Source organism: Pteropus alecto, unplaced genomic scaffold (assembly GCF_000325575.1).
Source record: "Pteropus alecto unplaced genomic scaffold, ASM32557v1 scaffold96, whole genome shotgun sequence".
Lineage (NCBI taxonomy): Eukaryota > Metazoa > Chordata > Mammalia > Chiroptera > Pteropodidae > Pteropus > Pteropus alecto.
In genome coordinates, this window is record NW_006438979.1 from 666552 (window position 1) to 684851 (window position 18300).

At 57.0% G+C, this 18300-nt stretch overlaps 2 protein-coding genes across 2 annotated transcripts in view; one reads left to right on the forward strand and one right to left on the reverse strand.

Annotated features, from left to right (window-relative positions):
• LOC102897599 (arylsulfatase D) overlaps positions 1 to 7243 on the forward strand; it is a 19060-nt gene extending 11817 nt beyond the window's left edge. The window contains exons 8-10 of the mRNA XM_006916131.2: positions 3752 to 3914; positions 4757 to 4878; positions 6879 to 7243. Of these exons, the coding sequence (XP_006916193.1) occupies positions 3752 to 3914; positions 4757 to 4878; positions 6879 to 7243 (650 nt within the window). The remainder of the gene's footprint in view (positions 1 to 3751; positions 3915 to 4756; positions 4879 to 6878) is intronic.
• A 7691-nt stretch (positions 7244 to 14934) lies between these two features.
• Positions 14935 to 18300, reverse strand: part of GYG2 (glycogenin 2) — a 23451-nt gene continuing 20085 nt past the window's right edge. The window contains exon 10 of the mRNA XM_025049759.1: positions 14935 to 15096. Coding sequence (XP_024905527.1) covers positions 14935 to 15096 — 162 coding nt within the window. The remainder of the gene's footprint in view (positions 15097 to 18300) is intronic.

The window sequence follows — 18300 nt, forward strand, 5'->3', positions numbered from 1 at the left end:
TAAATTTTTTTTAAAAAAAATTTTTTTAGAAGAAAGAAAGAGGAGAGAGAAAATTCTTGCATGTCTTTCGCGAGGTCCTTCGGCGGCTCTGATTTCCTAGTTTACTTTGGTGCAAAAAACCCCCCGTCCCACGGAGTCCCTCGCGAAGGCCGGCAGGAGACGGCGCGGCACCCGAAGCAATGCGGCTGCCCCTCCGGACGGTGCCCCAAGATCCAGTGCCTCCTCCGGCCGGAAGAGAGCCAGCAAGACCGCGGACCTGTTCAACGAAATAGAGACGGACGTCCCTGCAGGAAATGACCATGCTCGCCTCTGACTCAGAGTCCTTCAGACTGAGAGGCGACCAGCGCGTATCTGAGCTCGCGGAGAACGGCTGTTGGGGACGCGCTGACTCCCGCAGAAGCCCAAACGGGGTCCCGATGAGGGGACAGGGGCAGCGGGTGTCTCCAATAAAGGGGAGGGGACAGGGACGGCCACAGAAGGAAGGCGTGGCTATCGGTACAGATCACGTGACACGGTGACGCCGACTCTAAACAGTGTCTTTAATCCTCCGTCTGGGGTCACCGGAGCTGGAGTCGTGACCTCTGCTTTCTTGTCATCTTTTCAAACGGGTCTTTAGGACACCAAGTTGCCCAGGCCCCGTGCAAAGGTGACTCTGTCTTGTTTTAACGTGCCGAAGGTTTGAGGATGAGACGAGCAGGTGGCTCCCCTAGGACGGCCGCTCCGGCTCCCTGTTCAAGGGGCTCCGCGTGTGTGTTGCTGTTTATGACGCCTTGTCTTGAGGCAAGGATAGCGAGGCATACGGCCAGAAAAGGAGACAAATAACCCCAAAATTGGAGCACGGGTTCCAGGATGTTTTGTCAACCTGCATTTTCAGTGCTGCGAATGTCCTCGTGGTTTGCCATCTCGACCTTCCCTGCCGTCGATGTCCGCGGGCCCGTCCTGGACGACGCCATCGCTGGTTTTGCGGACGGCTCTGCCGTGCCGAGTGCCGGCCGCCTCTGTGCCATCGCCCGTAGATGCTCGCGGTCCTGGCTTCCCGCTTTACGGACAGGGCTGTCCGATGTCACTGTTCCTTTCCACGTTGTCACCTGCGTGCACTTGTTATGGACACACAATCACAGCGTCTTCAGAACACCCCACGGGGACTTCTTACCTTAGTGTGTTCACTGTTGTCTGCATTGTCGATACCTTTGTAAACAAGACTCTGCATCGTACAGTCTCTGAGCGTGCAGACAGGTCTCCAGAGCTTGCGACCACATCGGTAACGCTGCTCTCCGGGGGGCTGAGGTCCCTTTCGACGACTTCCTAGCAGGCGCCGACTTAGACAGAGAGGGAGCCGCGTGTTGCGTTGGCCGGTGCTATTTTACATGCTCCATCTCGACACATCTCGTTTTTCTCATAAAGGTGAAATTCTCCGTGCTATTGAAGAAAACGGCTTGAGAAACAGGACGCTGGTGTATTTCACGTCCGATCACGGCGGATGTTTTGAGAGCACAGACTCCGAGGGCCAGCTGGGAGGATGGAATGGAGTGTACCGAGGTGAGGCCGGGCACGCTGGGGGGGGACAGGGACGGGAGCGACCGCCTAGCCCGGGCCCCAGCGTCGGAGAGCGAGCCGGAGGTGCCCGCTCTGTCAAAGCCTGTGGTCTGTCGAAGGGGCTTCTGGAGCCTCGGCCCCAAGAACACGTCCTCCCTAGATGCCAAGGTAGAGACGTAAAGACGCGTGCTTTCCATTTTAATAGAAGAGAGACGTACAAATAAATAGTATCGAACCCCAAAGGAAGGCCGTTCTAAATAATACGTAGCGTAGTGTCCCAGCTGTGTGTGTCCTTCTAGACCTACAGGTCGTGACCCATTTGGGGCATAACCCTTTCCCAGTGGCGTTTTGTGAAACTCTGATACAGTCAGTCCACGTTATGCGTGGATTCCATCTTGGCGAATGCGGCCCTCGCACCCCCACACGCTACGCCGGGTGCTTCAGCCGCCGTGCGCAGAGCACCAGGTCACTTGAGTCGCCCGACGAGCACGCTGCCCAGCCAGGCGGGACAAGGTGACGTGCAGCCTTCGCCGTCGCGGCTCTCAGAGGGAACGGCTCCTTCTCGCAGTTGTTTAGAGCCGCGTGTTTACACTTTTGCGGGTTTGGGTGGCGATTTGCCTGTTCCAAACGGAGTCGGGTGTAAGGACACGTGTTCCTGAGTGCGAGGAGGCTGTGACGTGCCTGCAGGGAACAGCACGGGCGTCAGGTAAGCTCGGCGCATGCTTCCCGGGCTCCGCTCTTGGCCATGACGTCGATGCTGATGGATCAGCCCTAGCCAGTCGCTAAGGGGCCTTTAAACAGAAACACCGTGTGACAAGGTTTGTTTGTATGGAGGGACGAAGGTGTAGCGAGTGAGCAGGGCCTCTCAGGAACCTGCGCCCGAACTTCCCCTGGGGACAGAGTCAGTCTTCGCTACGTCAGTGTTGGCGGCGGCCTCGCAGGGCGAAGCCACCGGGAACAGGATCGAGTGTCTGGACGTGAGCCTGTTGCATCTGGGGACTTCCCACGTGTCTGCCCTAGTGGTGGGCGGAGTCGCCTGCCACACGCAGGGCATCTGCGGCTATGACCGGACGTCCGTGACGTGATCGCGGTGTCTAACACGGCACCGTGGACCCCGAGGTTGGGACATTCCCTGGGCGGGTGGGCCAGGCCTAACCACGTGACGCTTCGAAGCCGAGCGCTCTCTCCAGCGCGTGGCCGAAGGAGAAGTCGGACTTGAAAAGCGAGAAGGGCTCGACACGCCGTCGCTTCGAAGGTGGAGGGGCCGAGCGACAGGAGACGCAGCGGCCGCAGGAGCCCCGGGCGGCCTCGTCAGCACGGACACAGGATCCCGTGTCGTCCAGCTGCCCAAACGGACGGGGAAGCGCGGTTCTCCCTCCGGTCGTCCGTCTCGGAGCCCTGACGGCCGACAGCGCGACCTCAGCCCGCGGGACCGCGAGCAGAGCACCGAGCGAGCTGCGCTGGGCTCCCGCCCCTCCAAGCCGGTGGCGGCATTTCAGGCGGCCGCGTTCACAGCGCCAGAAAACCAGCGACATCACGAGGCCGTCGCAACGCCAAGCTCGAGCGTTTGCGTAGCTGGATTCCCACGACGTCCCCCCGCGCAGCCCGATCGCTTTCATTCCCATGTCCCGGGTTCCTAGAGAGGCTCAGGCGAGCTCAGAGGTGACTGATATTTCACCAAGGAAAAGGAATGCAGTGCTTAATAGTTGGCTGCACCCCCCGTCCCCCGAGAGGCAGACTGTGTCCCCAGCATTAGCAGAGGCCTCTGGGCGGGGAGGGGATGCGGTCGCTTTATAGATGAAGGGACACTAAGGTGAGGAGAAGCAGCCGGGGGGTACGCTGAGGACGAAGAAGGGGAGCAGGGGGCGTCCCCAGGTCCAAATTCCCGGACACAGGAAAGAAGAAAGACGATGAGGTCAGCCGACCTTTGATTTCTATGACACCCAAGTGCTACTTTCTCCTGTTCTTTGAGCCGGTCCCAAAGACCCGCCCCCTCCCTCCCGGGAATTCCAGAAGGAGGGGATGTGGGCTCCCCCTGCTGGCGGGGACATCGCGAAGTTCTGGAACTGGCTGGGGACACTTCTGGGACCCGCGGGCTGCGGCCGCGTGCGTTCACGTGCTTTGGCATCCGCGTGCCACGCACACAGGTGCTCACGAGTGCGTGTTGAGATGGGACGATCTCCTGGACAGGCCTAACGATGTCATTTACTTATAGGTAGCAAAGGCATGGGCGGCTGGGAAGGCGGCATCCGAGTCCCGGGCATCCTGCGCTGGCCCGGGGTGCTGTCGGCCGGCCGGGTCATCGACGAGCCCACCAGCCTGATGGACGTTTTCCCCACGGTGGTGGAGCTGGCGGGCGGCCAGGTGCCCCAGGACAGGTAGACGCATGCGATGAGACAGCCTGTCCCTAATCCTCGAGACCCCCCCCTTTACGTTTAGACGAAAAAGCTACGACACAACAAACACTAAAAAGTTCTCGCATCTTCGAACGTAGGGCACAGCCTGCATGAAATAACCGCACTCGGTACATCATAGGTTTAAATCAAGTATGGGATCAGGCTCCTTGTTTTGCAGTTTTGGTAAAACTGTAGACCCCAGAATAAAAAGGGAGAGAGTAACCCATTCGAATGGGATCCATTGAAAACCGTATAATTTTCTGCAGTACGACCGTGCCTGTGTGTTGAGGAAGCTCTACTAACATGATTTAAAAATCGTCTGTCGCCTCAATAACAACAAAGTGCCAACGACTCTCTCTAACACAAGAGAGAAAGTAGAAGTCAATATGACGACAACGATTCGATTTGATGCCGCTTACGGGGCCACGCGGATACTCCAGTGTAAGGGACAATAATATGAGGTGCCCGGTTTTGCACGTCTCGTCACAGGAAAGCATTTTATTTGTGTACCATCAGGATTTTCCAGAGAGAGAGAACAAATATCATATACGCGTGTGTGCGTGCGTGTGCCTGTGCACGCACGCACACTGCTTGTGTAACGCCCATCAAACAACCCTGAAACTTAGCGACTTCGTGTCTTAAAACATCCACGTGCATCTTGGTCACCGAGCAGCAGTGTGGTCCGTGCTCCGGGAGGCGGGTCTTCCCTGCGGCCCTGGCCGTCAGTTGGGGCTGTCACAGCCTGGCAGGCTCACCCCCGGGTGCGGGATGCAGCCCACGCAGCCTGGCTCTGATTTCTCCCTCCCATGTCTTCACCGGATCAGGGTGATTGACGGCCGTAGCCTGCTGCCCTTGCTGCAGGGAGCGACCGAGCGCTCGGCTCACGAGTTCCTGTTTCATTACTGCGGGATGTACCTCCACGCGGCACGCTGGCATGACAAGGACCGTGAGTACTCACCTTCCCCCCGGCGCTGCGGCGGCCTGTGTCCGGCACGCTTCTCCCGGGAAACAGACCGGGAGGATGTGCGGGTGGGCGGGCGGATGGGTGGGTGGGTGGATGGCTGGGTGGCTGATTGATGGATGCATGCATGGATGATGGATGATGGATGATGGATAATGATGGATGGATGGATGAGTGATGGATGATGGATGATGGATGATGGATGATGGATGATGGATGATGGATGATGGATGATGGATGATGGATGATGGATGATGGATGATGGATGATGGATGATGGATGATGGATGATGGATGATGGATGATGGATGATGGATGATGGATGATGGATGATGGATGATGGATGATGGATGATGGATGATGGATGATGGATGATGGATGATGGATGATGGATGATGGATGATGGATGATGGATGATGGATGATGGATGATGGATGATGGATGATGGATGATGGATGATGGATGATGGATGATGGATGATGGATGATGGATGATGGATGATGGATGATGGATGATGGATGATGGATGATGGATGATGGATGATGGATGATGGATGATGGATGATGGATGATGGATGATGGATGATGGATGATGGATGATGGATGATGGATGATGGATGATGGATGATGGATGATGGATGATGGATGATGGATGATGGATGATGGATGATGGATGATGGATGATGGATGATGGATGATGGATGATGGATGATGGATGATGGATGATGGATGATGGATGATGGATGATGGATGATGGATGATGGATGATGGATGATGGATGATGATGGATGGATGGATGACTGATGGATGATGGATGGATAGATAGACAATAGATGGATTGATAAATGATTGATACGTAAATAGCTAGATGATAGATTGATAGATGGGTAGACAGACAATAGATAGATGATAGGAAGATGAGAAATTATGTAGATTACAGAAGATAAAAATAGATGTAGATGGATGATGGATGCATGGATCATCATCCATCTACATCTGAGGGCACGGGATTAACAGATTTCCAAGAAGCTACTCACGTGATTGTGGGGGCTGGCGACTCTGAAATATGCAGGCGACTCTGAAATATGCAAGCGGCTCTGAAATATGCAGGCGGCCCGCCCACCGGGAGTTCATGCTGCCGTCTTGACTGTGAAGGAAACTCAGACCGAATTTCTGTGCTGTGGTCTGCAGGCAGAATTCCTCCCTCTTTGGGGAACTTCCACTCTTTTTTCTCTTAAGTTCTTCCACTGATTGGGTGAGGCCCACCCACAGTAGGATGAGCTATCTGCTGCTTTCCTCGAAGTCCGCTGATGTCATTGTTAAACTCCTTTAAAAAATACGTTCACAATGACACGTAGACTAGCACTGGATCTGGACTCCATGTCCTGGCCACGTTGATACACAAAGTTGAGCATCATGAAGCACATCTCTTTCTTACCAGCTGAGAAGAATGACGCATTATGTTCCATCGGTTGGTGGCTGGTGCTGGCCATGTTTACAGGGGATGGGGTGTGCCGGCTCCGCCCCGTGCAGTCCTGTAATCGGCTTTATTATCGGCCACGTATGCACATGAAGCCCTAGACAACATAGCGAGACCTCTGCCGGTCACGCTGTGGGTACAGCCTAGTTGCCTCTGTTTGTAGAAGTAACAGGGACATTAAAAACTAGGGCAAAGTGTCAGAAGATTCTCAGGGCATCCGTGATTCTAATCCCCATACGGAGCCACACGGAGCCCTTTTGGACGAGCTTTGCTTCTCTGTGCACACCATCCACATGCCCGCACGCACACGCGCGCGCACACACACGCGCACACGCACCCTGATTTGACGTCGGTGTCGAAAGCGCACGAGGCCCCTCGCACCCTTCTCTCTTCTGCCCCTGTGTCACCTGGGCTGTCTCTGAGCCTTCTGCGGTGTCCGTTCTTGAGTCGGGGGTTTGGGGTCGACCAGGGTTCTCCTCCCCTGACCGCCTCCCTGTCTGCGTCCAGGCGGAAGACTCTGGAAGGTCCATTTCATGACGCCACGGTTGCACCCCGGCGAAGCGGGCACCTGCTACAGCCTCCTCTCGTGCCCCTGTTCCGGGGAGGGCGTCACCCGGCACAGCCCCCCTTTGCTCTTCGATCTCTCCAGGGACCCTTCCGAGGCCTGGCCCCTGTCCCCAGGCTCCGAGCCCCTGTACCACGCGGTGATCGCCAGGGTGGACCAGGCGGTACGGGAGCACGAGGAGACCCTGAGCCCCGTGCCCCCGCAGCTGTCCCTCGGCAACATTCTGTGGAAGCCGTGGCTGCAGCCGTGCTGTGGGACCTTCCCCTTCTGCTCCTGCAGCCCGGACGGCGACCGCGGGGACATGTGACCGTACGCCGTCAGGGTGGCTGCCGCCAGAACGCGGACCCACGCGTGCCGGCGAGGACGTGGGGAAAAGGGAGCCCGCGCGCACCGCGGGAGGGGGTGTCCACGGGTGCAGCCGCAAAGGGGAACCGTCTGGGGGTCCCTCAGAAATTAAAAACAGAACTACCTTATGGCCCAGCAATCTTCTGTGCATTTATCCGTCAGACGTAAAATACGCTATCGAAGAGACACCGCACCCCGTGTTCATTGCTGCATCCTTCACAACAGCCAAGGTGTAGCAACGACCCCAGTGACCTCTGATCGATGAATAAAGAGAATGCGATGGGCAACCAGTGCATCATCATTCAGCCAGGAGAAATAAGGAAATCATGCCGTTCGGGAGAACAGATGAAGCTGGAGGGCGTTATGCTGAGTGAAATCGATCAGACAGGGAGGGACAGACACTGTGTGTCCAGTTTAAAAAAAAAAAAAACAGCATCGTGATTCCCAGGGCAGAGGGCGGGCGAGATGGGCAGACACCGGCCAGCCGCACGCACTTTCAGATATAAAGGGGGGTAGATTCTGGGGGTGTCACCTAGAGCCTGGCGGTTCCAGCGAATACTTTCTCGTCCACTTGAAATTTGCTAAATTAGTGGACAATGGCTGAGGACAGGGGGTGGATGTCCCAGTTAACCTGCTTACGGTTAACCCACAGGTATGTGTCTATCGGATCACAAACTCCTTAAATCCATGCCATTTTATTTGTCAAGACATCTGGGAAGTAAATTTCTGCGAAGGGCGGGGACAGCTCCATCCAAAGACGGGGCCCGGGACTAGGGCAGCGGACCCAGCGGAAATCAGCAGTGGTCCTGCTGCGGTGTCACGGTTTCGGGGAGCGTCACCTGGGCGGGGAGTGGGTGTGGGTTTTCTCATCGATGTGCACAAATTAAAAAACAAAAAACAAAATACCTGCCAAACAACAAACAGACTTGAACGCCCGGCTTCCTGTTTTCCTTCCTTCGAAAGCCCAGCGTCAACCACGGCTGTAGAACCAGCGACACAGGTGGACGCACTTCCTGTTTACGGGTTCCAGCCGGCTCGTAAACACCTGGCATTTGCAGCAAACCTTTTATTTTTACAGCTTTTAGAACTTTCTCGCACACTCCCGAGTGAGGTTCTTCGGACGCGGCCTCTCTCCACGCACGGGAGGCCGTCAGCATTTCGAGCTGCGTCTTTTCATCTTACACTTTTCGCCGAGTTACGTGTTCCAGACTGATTCTGGAACCTTCGGGCGGGCAGTGGGTGGGCGAGGGGAGACGAAACGGGGAAACGACCCCACACCCAGAGTGGGAGGAAGCAGAGCTGCCGGGATGGGGTTTGGGGTCCCCCCCCACCCGCTGTGGTCAGCAGGGGGCCGGGCAGGGGTGGGGACAGCCTTCATTTGGCACCACACTGAACGGGCTCTGCCTTATCTCAGAGGCCTGCCCATCTGGTGTTTGCGTGTAGGTCAAGATAACGGGGTTCACTATGGAGCCAGTGAAACTTCACGCCCCAGGAACCTGCGGTCTGTCTCATGATTTGCACCTTTGCGGGTGGCCTGACCCATCAGGCGGGGTCACTTCGTGGAGGGACAGCCCCTCCCTTCCTCTGTCTGCTTTGATCCGCCTTGAAACGGTCTGTTCCCGCAGACCCCGGGGCTCAGTCTGCAGACAGGAAAATGGAGGGCAGTTTTTAAGCCCTGGGGCTGGGCAGCCTGCACCTCCTTCCTCTCGCTATGGGAAAATCCTCTCTAACATTCGCACTAAGACAATTTAGCAGAAGGGTCCGCTCTAGCCGGTCCCATCTCCCAGCCTATTAGACGTGCGGTGCAGGGTTTCACAGACGGTGCCGCCACGGCTGGATGTCCTCATGTCACAAGACGGATTGAACCCCGCGTCTCACACCAGGCACGAAAATGGACCCAAAATTCAGCAGACACTGGAACTTAAGAGTAGAATCTACAAAACTTCTCGAAGAAAACTGTCCTATTGGGTTGGGAAGGGTTTTTTTTTTTTAGATAAGACACCAAAAGACGGATCTATTACAAAAAAAAAATGTTTGATAAGTGAGAGATCATCAACATCTAAGCATTTGGGCTCCAAAGAGCACAGTGACGAAAATGAAGAGGGAAGCCACACGCTTTTTTAAATTTTATTGTAAAAATATCTTTCATTTTATATTTTTTTTTCCGAAGAAAACTGTCCTATTGGGCTGCGTAATAAGACAAATGATCCAATAAGTCGGCACGAGACGGAAACAGACATTTTCTTGGACCAGGTAGGAAGGGCCGGTGAGTACGCGTGAATATGCCCTCGGTCTCGTGAGCCCGTAGAGAAAGGCCTGCCCATCGAAACCACGAGATGCCACTTCGCACAGGGACGGCGAGAATAGAGACAGACGATGGTGGTGGGTGAGAAGGCGGGGGGGCCGGAACCCTCATACATCGACGGTGGGGGGACAGGCTGCAGCCACTATGGGACGCAGTGTGGCGGCTCGGCTCCTGTCAGTGTTGGCGGCACCTGTGTGCGAGGCAGGACGTGATCGTCCACGGTGCTTACAGGTGCGGGGCTGCACGCGGGCAGTCTTGGGTGCAGATTGCTCGCTCTCTGTCTGAGTCGTTCTGTCTTCAGGCTAATCGCTCGAACTCGACTTTGAAAGGCCTTTTCTTTTTAGATTAACTCTACCGTCAAAGCTGCAAACGCTTGACCATCGCCCCGACCATCCTCAGTAGGGAGGGGGGTGACAGGCCACGTCCACCCACCTTCTATTCCCAGAGATGCTGCTGGGTCATCTTCGTGGCCAACCGGCCGGTGCTGGCTTTTCCTCCGCTCGCTTTTTAAAAGTGATTTTTATTTACTTAATTTGAAAAGACTTCTGAAATTGAGGTAAATTCTCACGGAGTAAAATTAACCGTTGTACACTGAATAAATCAGTGGCATAGCGTCTCCACAAGCTTTGCAACCATCGCCTCGATCTGTCTGGTTCTAGAACATTCTCATCGCCCCAAAAGGAGACACCGTCGCCATCGGCAGTGTCTCCCCACCCTCCACGGACCTCCCATAATCCACTTCCTGTCTCTGTCGATGTCCCTGTACTAGATGTGTCACGGACACAAACTCACACACTGTGTGACCTTCCATGTTTGACGTCTCCCCTGGGGTCGTGTGTGCAGGGTCCACCCCACGTCGAAGCGCATGTCCGTGCCTTCCTCCTTTTCATGGCTGCGTAATATTCCACTCCCCATTCATGCAAGGATGCACATGGGGGTTGCTACATTGTCACACGTTTCTAATCCAAAAGACACAAAACAAACACTGCCTTCAAGTCAAACATTTATTCTTGTCTTTGCCTTCAGATTGTGGCGGGGCCACTCTCGACCCCTGCCATTAACAAAATCGGGTCTCCAGCTTAATTCCCCATCTCAGATAACGTTCTCCAGAGGAACAGAACCAGCTGGAGATTTTATAGGGGTGTGTGTGTGTGTGTGTATTTATATATTTATATTTACATGTATTTATTTAGATCTGTAAGTTTATATATAAATTTAGAAGATATAAATATGTAAGTGATATGTAAATGATATAGATGATGTAAATATATGGAAATATATGTAAACATAGGTAGATTACAGATATACACACATAAAAAGATAGAAACAGACTAAATTTATCATTAAAAAATTTCTCCCATGATCACGGAGGCCAAGAAGTCCCAGGATCCGCCATCCAACCTGGAGACCCCAGGAAAGCCGATGGGGTGAGTCCCAGCTCGAGTCCGACTGGAAGGCGGGGGACGATTGACGTCCTGGCTCGAGGGCTGTCGGGCAGAGAGGGAGAGACAACACTTTCTCGCTCAGCCTTCTCTGCTGCCCAGGTCTTCAACTGATTAGACGAGGCCCACCTGCGCCGAGGACGGCAGTGGGCTTTACCGAGCCCGCTCACGCTCAGCGAATGTTCGGCAGACACCCGGCCACCCCCGGCCGTTACGTCGACCCACGTCATGAAGCCTCACACCCGCCCCGCCCCCCACTGCTCACCCCCAGGACCCTAAGGGGCATCCGCTTCCCGGGGAGCGACCCGGCCACATCGTGAACCCCAGTGTGTGTGTCCACCCGCTGTGCTGGGCTCGTTCCTCACCAGTTCTGAACAAAACAGCGTCTGCTTTTCCCGTGCGGGGGGTCTTCACGCATCTCCAGAGGCCCTCGAGCCGCCGGGCAGGGGTCAGGAGATGCGGCGTGCCGGGAGAGGCCTCCGAACGTGGCCGTGACGAGTGGCACACGCACGGCCGTCCCCGTGCCCTGCCCCGGCCGGACTTCGCTGACTGCGTTCGAGCTTTCTCGGCACGCCTGGATGTGGCCTCGGGGCAGGAGCAGAGGTGATTCGCCCGGTCCTGGACACGTTCCAGGCGGTGCCCACATGTGTCACCGGTCACTGCCCGGTCACCCGCTCGGCCTGCACGGTGCTAGTGGGGGTCAGTCACTTGGGGCGTTTCGCTGCTGGTATGCGGAAAAAAAGCCACGTGTCCTCTGGCCAAAGGACAGGCATGGGCTTCGCTCCTTCTCGCCCTGCGGTCTCTTCCTGTGCTTTGGTTACTGGCACCCAACATTTTGGGTCTCCCGTCCCCGCAAGGTACAAGGTGGGACAGTCGATCAGGATGTCGTGCCTTCTCCCACGGAGGGCAGCCAAGGGCCACCCTGGCTGGGCCCGCCCTGTGTGCTTCCTGGTTCGGACTGGGCTGCTGGCGGCCCGCCGCCTGTCCCCACGGCCAGCCCGGGGCTCGTGCCTTTCACGCACCGTGGCCCGCATCCTCTGTTCACAGCTAAGTGACCGCACGTGCTCAGCACCGATCATTCGTTTTGCCTAAGCAACCCGGGCGGGTCTCTGTTGCCAGCGAACAGATCCCGAACCTCTCAGCGGAATGACACCCTGACTGCTTTACCGCGGCGAAGCAAACATCAAACACCCTGTTCCCTCGCGAAGCTGAGCCCGCTCAGGCACGGAGTCAGGTACGAGCAGCGGGTGCTGGGGACCCTTCCACACGGGGGCCGGACTTCTTTCCCCACCCTCCCCCGAGAGCACCTGAGTGGACATCTGCCTGCGGTTAAAGGTGACAGCCATTCGAATGGATGGAATTGATGGCCCCGCTCAGCTGAGGTCCTGATGGAGTAGGAATAAATGGGTGGGTGGGTGTGTGGGCAGGCGGACGGGTGGACAGATGGATGGATGGGTGGATGGATGGATGGACGGGTGGTTGGATGGATTGATGGTGGATGGAGGGATGGGTGGGTGGGTGGATGGATGAGTGGATGGATGGATGGATGGATGGATGGGTGGATGGATGGATGGATGGATGGATGGGTGGATGGATGGATGGATGGGTGGATGAGTGGGTGGGTGGGTGGATGGGTGGATGGATGATGGATGGATGGATGGACGCATGGATGAATGGATGGGGGGGTGGATGGATGGAGGCTTGGGTGGGTGGATAGGTGGATAATGTGTGGGTGGATGGATGGAGCTCTACACTGAGCCCTGACAGAACCTTGGAGTAACAGGCCCGGTGGCCCCAGTGAAACCCACTTTTTACCATATCTTCGCCCTTTCCCTTCCTAACATTTTTTAAACATCGAGATGGTCAGTTATAGAAAGACATTTTCATTGGTTCCTCCTTTTTAATCTATTTTTTTAAAATAGAGAAACAATTAAGATGATGGATGGACTGACAGATGGATGGATGGGTGGGTGGATGATGGGTGGGTGGGTGGATGGACGGATGGATGGACGGAGAGATGGGCGGGTGGATGAGTCATATTAAGAGGCCAATGATGTTGGTACGCCTTTTTCTACTACTAGCAATTCCGAAAAACCCATCCGGTAATTTAAATTTAGTGAAGCACATTGACACCCACGTTCCCTCTCCCTGTTAAATACAGAATCTTCCTCTGACAGGTGACACACACCGTGTCACGCACACGGCCGAGTGAGGCCACCCCACTGCTATAAATTCTCACCGGAGCACAGCAGCATCCATCCGAAGGGCACGGCATACGCTGGGATGCAGAGCTGGCACCGAGCCGATTGTGCACCTGAAGCCAATGAGCCACCGCCCGCCACCCACGAAGTGTCCTCTCCGGAGAGGCCGCGGCAGACGCGTACTCCCGTGGGGCGTACCTCCCTCTCAAGCGCACCCGACTCCAGCTTCTGTCCCGGCGCCCGCATGGACTACACCCCTGTTCTTTCTCCGGAAGAAATGTACGGCGTCCTCGTGATGGCCGATCGCCAGCCTACCCGACCCGGCTGAGGCTACGTCCCGATGGCTCTTTTCGATTCACCCCTGGAGAATCACACGTGTGCACCAAGCAAGACTTCCGGTCATCCACGCCCGGACGTCCAGAGAAGCGACCCTCCCGCAGCTCAAGCTGATACCTGCGCCGATGCCACCCATTCAGCCAGCCTGTCCCGGCCAAGCTAAGCTGCTGCAGGTGACAGGAGTGTGGCCCGTCCCCGCCTCTGAGTTTCCCCAGAGTCCTCTCGCACCTTCTCCCAAACCTCTATCTGATCGGCCCTCGGTTTTCAATCGTACACGCCTGAGAAGTAAACCATTCCCACCTTGAAACAGTAAATAAATAAACCCACAATTCTTTCTTATTAGCACAGTGCTGTCCGCTTTTAATGATGACTGTGGTGGCCACAAAGGAGGAGCCCGTGAGCTGTCCCAGCGTGAGAGCACAGCACGGCCACACTGCCGAAGGCGAGGCTTTCTCCTGGCTCGAAGGGTCCAGTCTCAGGAAACGGAGAAGTTTTCGGAAAGGGCCGAGCTGACGTGGCGCGGGCGGCCCCGTGACGGCACACGCTGGCGGGACCTGAGGTAGTGAGCAGGCTCAGCTGCGTCAGGGAAGAGTGTGGTAGGTAGATTTTTGCATCCATCCCTCCCTCCTTCCATCCATCCATCCATCCGTCCATCCATGCTTTGCCCTCCAAGGACAGAGCCTCCGCATCATCACGCACGATTGTTCTGTCGCCGCAAGTCACTTGAATGAAACCCTCGTCTCTTCACAACCAGCAGGTCGACCCATTTAGAGGAGGCTGCACTGCGCAAGCCATCTAGAACCTTCCCTCCACATTCTGCCAGCGTCTGCCAGACCAGCTGTCGGTCAGCGGCCGCTGGACGTCGGGTGACGACGGCTCCGCCCTTTCCGAGACGCGCTTCGCGAAGTCCGAGGGACAGTCGCGGTTACGCTGCGTGAGCACTTAACGGTCACAGGAGGCACAGGTCCTGAGCACACGCCGCAGTGCCGCCAGCTTAGGGACAGGAGGGAACGTCCTGGCACGTTAACCCTACAGAGCGCGGACAGCGCGGGAGCCCCCGTCCCAGGCGGCGTCCCGGGCGCCCTTGAGGTAAACCGGCATCCCGGGTCGACCGCCAGCTCCGCCGCCTCCTCTGCCCACAGGGCGGCCGGAACGACCGAGCCGTCGGAGGCGTGGGGCGTGCAGGTGACACGGCTCCGCAGGGGACTGCGAGCCGCGGGTACCAGGGTCTCCGTTCCATCTGTGAGGCACTCGAGTGGGCCATAAATAACCATAAATAGAGGCACGTGGTGGGACAGCTTCTCCCTGGGACAGCACTGGAGGGCGCGGACCCCGTGGGGCGGCCGCGCGCGCGACGCGGCCGCCCCGCTCACTGCAGGAAGCGGTCCAGCTTCTCCTGGATGCGGGCGAACGCGTCTTTGCCCATGTAGTCGATGCGACCCTCTTCCCAGGTCCTCCTCTGCTCCTCGGAGCTCAGCGCCACCACCTTCTCCTCGATGGAGATCTCGGCGACGGAGATGGCCAGGTCCACCTAGGGGAGACAAGCGGGCGGGACGCGGCTTCAGACACGGCCCACGGCCCGGCGGGACAGACGCCCCGGGCCGCCGTCCGCTTCGGCACACGGCCCTGCCGACGGGCCTGGGTTCCCCGGGAGCTGCCGATCGTGGACGCCTGGCTCTGGGACAAAATGCAAACCTCGATTGAACAGAAAGGAAGCAGAGAAGGAAAATACTGTTTTTCTTTTGCATTCGATATAAGATTCTTAGACGAAAGCGTGGCTGGCCTGTTTTTGGAAAGGCAGTAAAGTGTCATTGTGCACGCGCTCACTTTATCCCCAAGGACTGCTTCCATTTTCAGCCACTAAACCGTTTTGCAGACAGGTATACTGATTACTTTCACCAAAACCTCAGTGTTTAGTACCATAAATAACCATAAATAGAGGCACGTGGTGGGACAGCTTCTCCCTGAGACAGCACGATATATAATCAAGCAATCAAAAAAAAATCTATTCTTCAAACCACGTGAAATGAAAATACTCACCCTATATAAATAAAGCCTACATTATTCACCCTATATAAATAAAGCCTACAGTATTTTGGCCATTTAAAATACTGATTTAAATACTTTCCTCCTTGCCGTAGAGGCCTTTCCATCTTCAGGGATATGCACGAGAGGACACGTACACACACAAGCGTGTGGCCGCAAACGCACGCACACACACTCACCTCACTTCCGTTACGGACTCCCAGGGGTCAACAAAAAATAATAAAGACACCTGCTTCAAGGACTAGAAGAACAGTTAAAAATACACATGTGGTAATAATGATTCACACGTGCGAACAGACACACACGCGCGCGGACACACACACACACGCGTAGACACTGAGTGGACTCGGGTATTTCCCAGATGCCGAGTGTCCGGGATAGGACAGTGGACACCGGATGCTTAAGTTGCAGGGTCTGTGGCCATCGCGTGCTTTCTCCTGCTCATGCGCCACGGTGGGTTTAAAGGGGTTCCACACGGGAGAGTCTGCTCCCCGGACCCATCCCTGCCCGTTTTATTCCCACGCAGCCGTCCTGTCGGCCGAAGAGATTGCGACAGTGAGAAATGACCTTTCCCAGACAGCTCGGCACTGCTGCCCCGTTGGGTCACGTCGCTTTGGGCTCCGCAAGATGCCAGGTTTGCAAACGCCGTGGAGTCAGCGGGCCCCACAGCGGCCCGCCCCTCGCGGCTGGTCAGCGGGGTGCGTGTGGCAGCCGCGCCACCCGTGATAGGGGCTGAGACAGGTGTCTGAGAGAGCAGCAGCCTCCTCAGCCTCACGGAACAGGGAGATGCTCAGACACAGGACGAGCGTCGTCTGTGCCACAGGGAATAGCTGATGCTCCACTGGCCGCTGGGACTGGTTCCTGGGTGCCGCCCATGCCCATGTCACCGGGTGTCACTGGACTCGGGTATTTCCCAGATGCCGAGTGTCCGGGATAGGACAGTGGACACCGGATGCTTAAGTTGCAGGGTCTGTGGCCATCGCGTGCTTTCTCCTGCTCGTTCACCACGGTGGGTTTAAAGGGTTTCCACACGGGAGAGTCTGCTCCCCGGACCCATCCCCGCCCGTTTTATTCCCATGCAGCCGTCCTGTCGGCCGAAGAGATTGCGACAGTCAGAAATGACCTTTCCCAGACCGCTCGGCACTGCTGCCCCGTTGGGACACGTCACTTTGGGCTCCGCGAGATGCCGGGTTTGCAAACGCTGTGGAGTCAGCGGGCCCCACAGTCGCCCGCCCTTCGCGGCTGGTCAGCGGGGCGTGTGCGGCGGCTGCGCCACGCCACCCGTGACAGGGGCCGAGACAGGTGTCTGAGAGAGCAGCAGCCTCCTCAGCCTCACGGAACAGGGAGATGCTCAGACACAGGACGAGCGTCGTCTGTGTCACAGGGAATAGTTGATGCTCCACTGGCTGCTGGCACTGGTTCCCGGGTGCCGCCCCGTGACGGAAGGTGTGGGGGCCACGTCCTGGGAGCCGCCAGCTGCAGCAGCCGTGGGAGGACGGGAGCTGAGCTTTGAGAGCCAGGCTCCGACCAGGCTTTTCTTCCACGTGGCTGTGCCACGTCCCCTCCCGCTGTCTCCCGTGGGCACCTCAGCCTGCACGTCCTGGACGCCTGGACGACGGAAGGCACTCGCCCGCCCTCCCACACCTGCCCGGCGGCGGAGCCGTCCACGGCGCGGGGTCTGCCCGCCGTCACTGCTCCACCGTAACCCGCTCGTCACTACACGTGCGGTTGGTGCCGTCTCAAAATCCTCGTGCGGGGCTGACGGCGGGGAGCGGGCAGGCTCGCCCCGCACACGCCGACCAGCGGGCTTCCAGCAGAAACCGCGTCCCCGACACCTGTACGCGGCAGTTCGCCGTACTGCGGCTGGCGTCTGCCACCCTGACACAGCAAGAATGAGAAAACACATTCGCGTCATCTCCACGGTCAGGGCTGGGAACGGCCCCGTGCAGCCTGCATCAGCCGGTGGCCTTCGTCCCATAGACGTCGCTATGGAGCGACTGTTTGTGTCTCCCCCAGATCCGCAGGCTGAGACCCGACCCCCAAGTGCCAGGGCGAAGAGGCGGGGTCTTCGGAGGAGGTCAGATCACGAGGGGCACAGCCCTCCTGGGTTCGGGGCCTGCAAACTAAACCCACAGGAGACAGATGAAAGGGGTTCGTGCCTCGTAGAACAGGCCGCGGGAATTCCGCTCACGCCCTCCTCCACGTGAGGCACAGGGAGGTGACGCCGCCTCTGACCCAGGAAAGGGCCCTCGCCAGACCCCGCATCCGGGGACCCCTCGATCCTGGACGTGCCGCCGCCTCAACTGTGAGCACTAAATTCCTACTGCTTCCGAGCCCCCCGCCCCAACCCTCAACGCGCACGAGGAGGAAGGTCCAGCACGGCTTTTCATCACGAGCCCAACGCCCGCGGCAGAGCTGTCCCTCCTGCGACTTAAAGCCCGAAGGTGTTACGACATCATCGTCAGGAAAACATAAACAATAAATAACAAACAAAGCACGAAAGGCGTCCACGCAGAGAACAGCGTGCGGCGCAGCCTCGGGAGGAACGCGGCTTCCGCTCCACCCCAAGGAAGGAACGGGGCGCACGGCCCTGGGATGGCGGCGTCCACGTCCCGATGTGGACGCCACGCTTCGCTGGGCATTACGCTCCACGCTCCCCGGGAAGAAAGGAAAGCTCTTTGGTTCACTC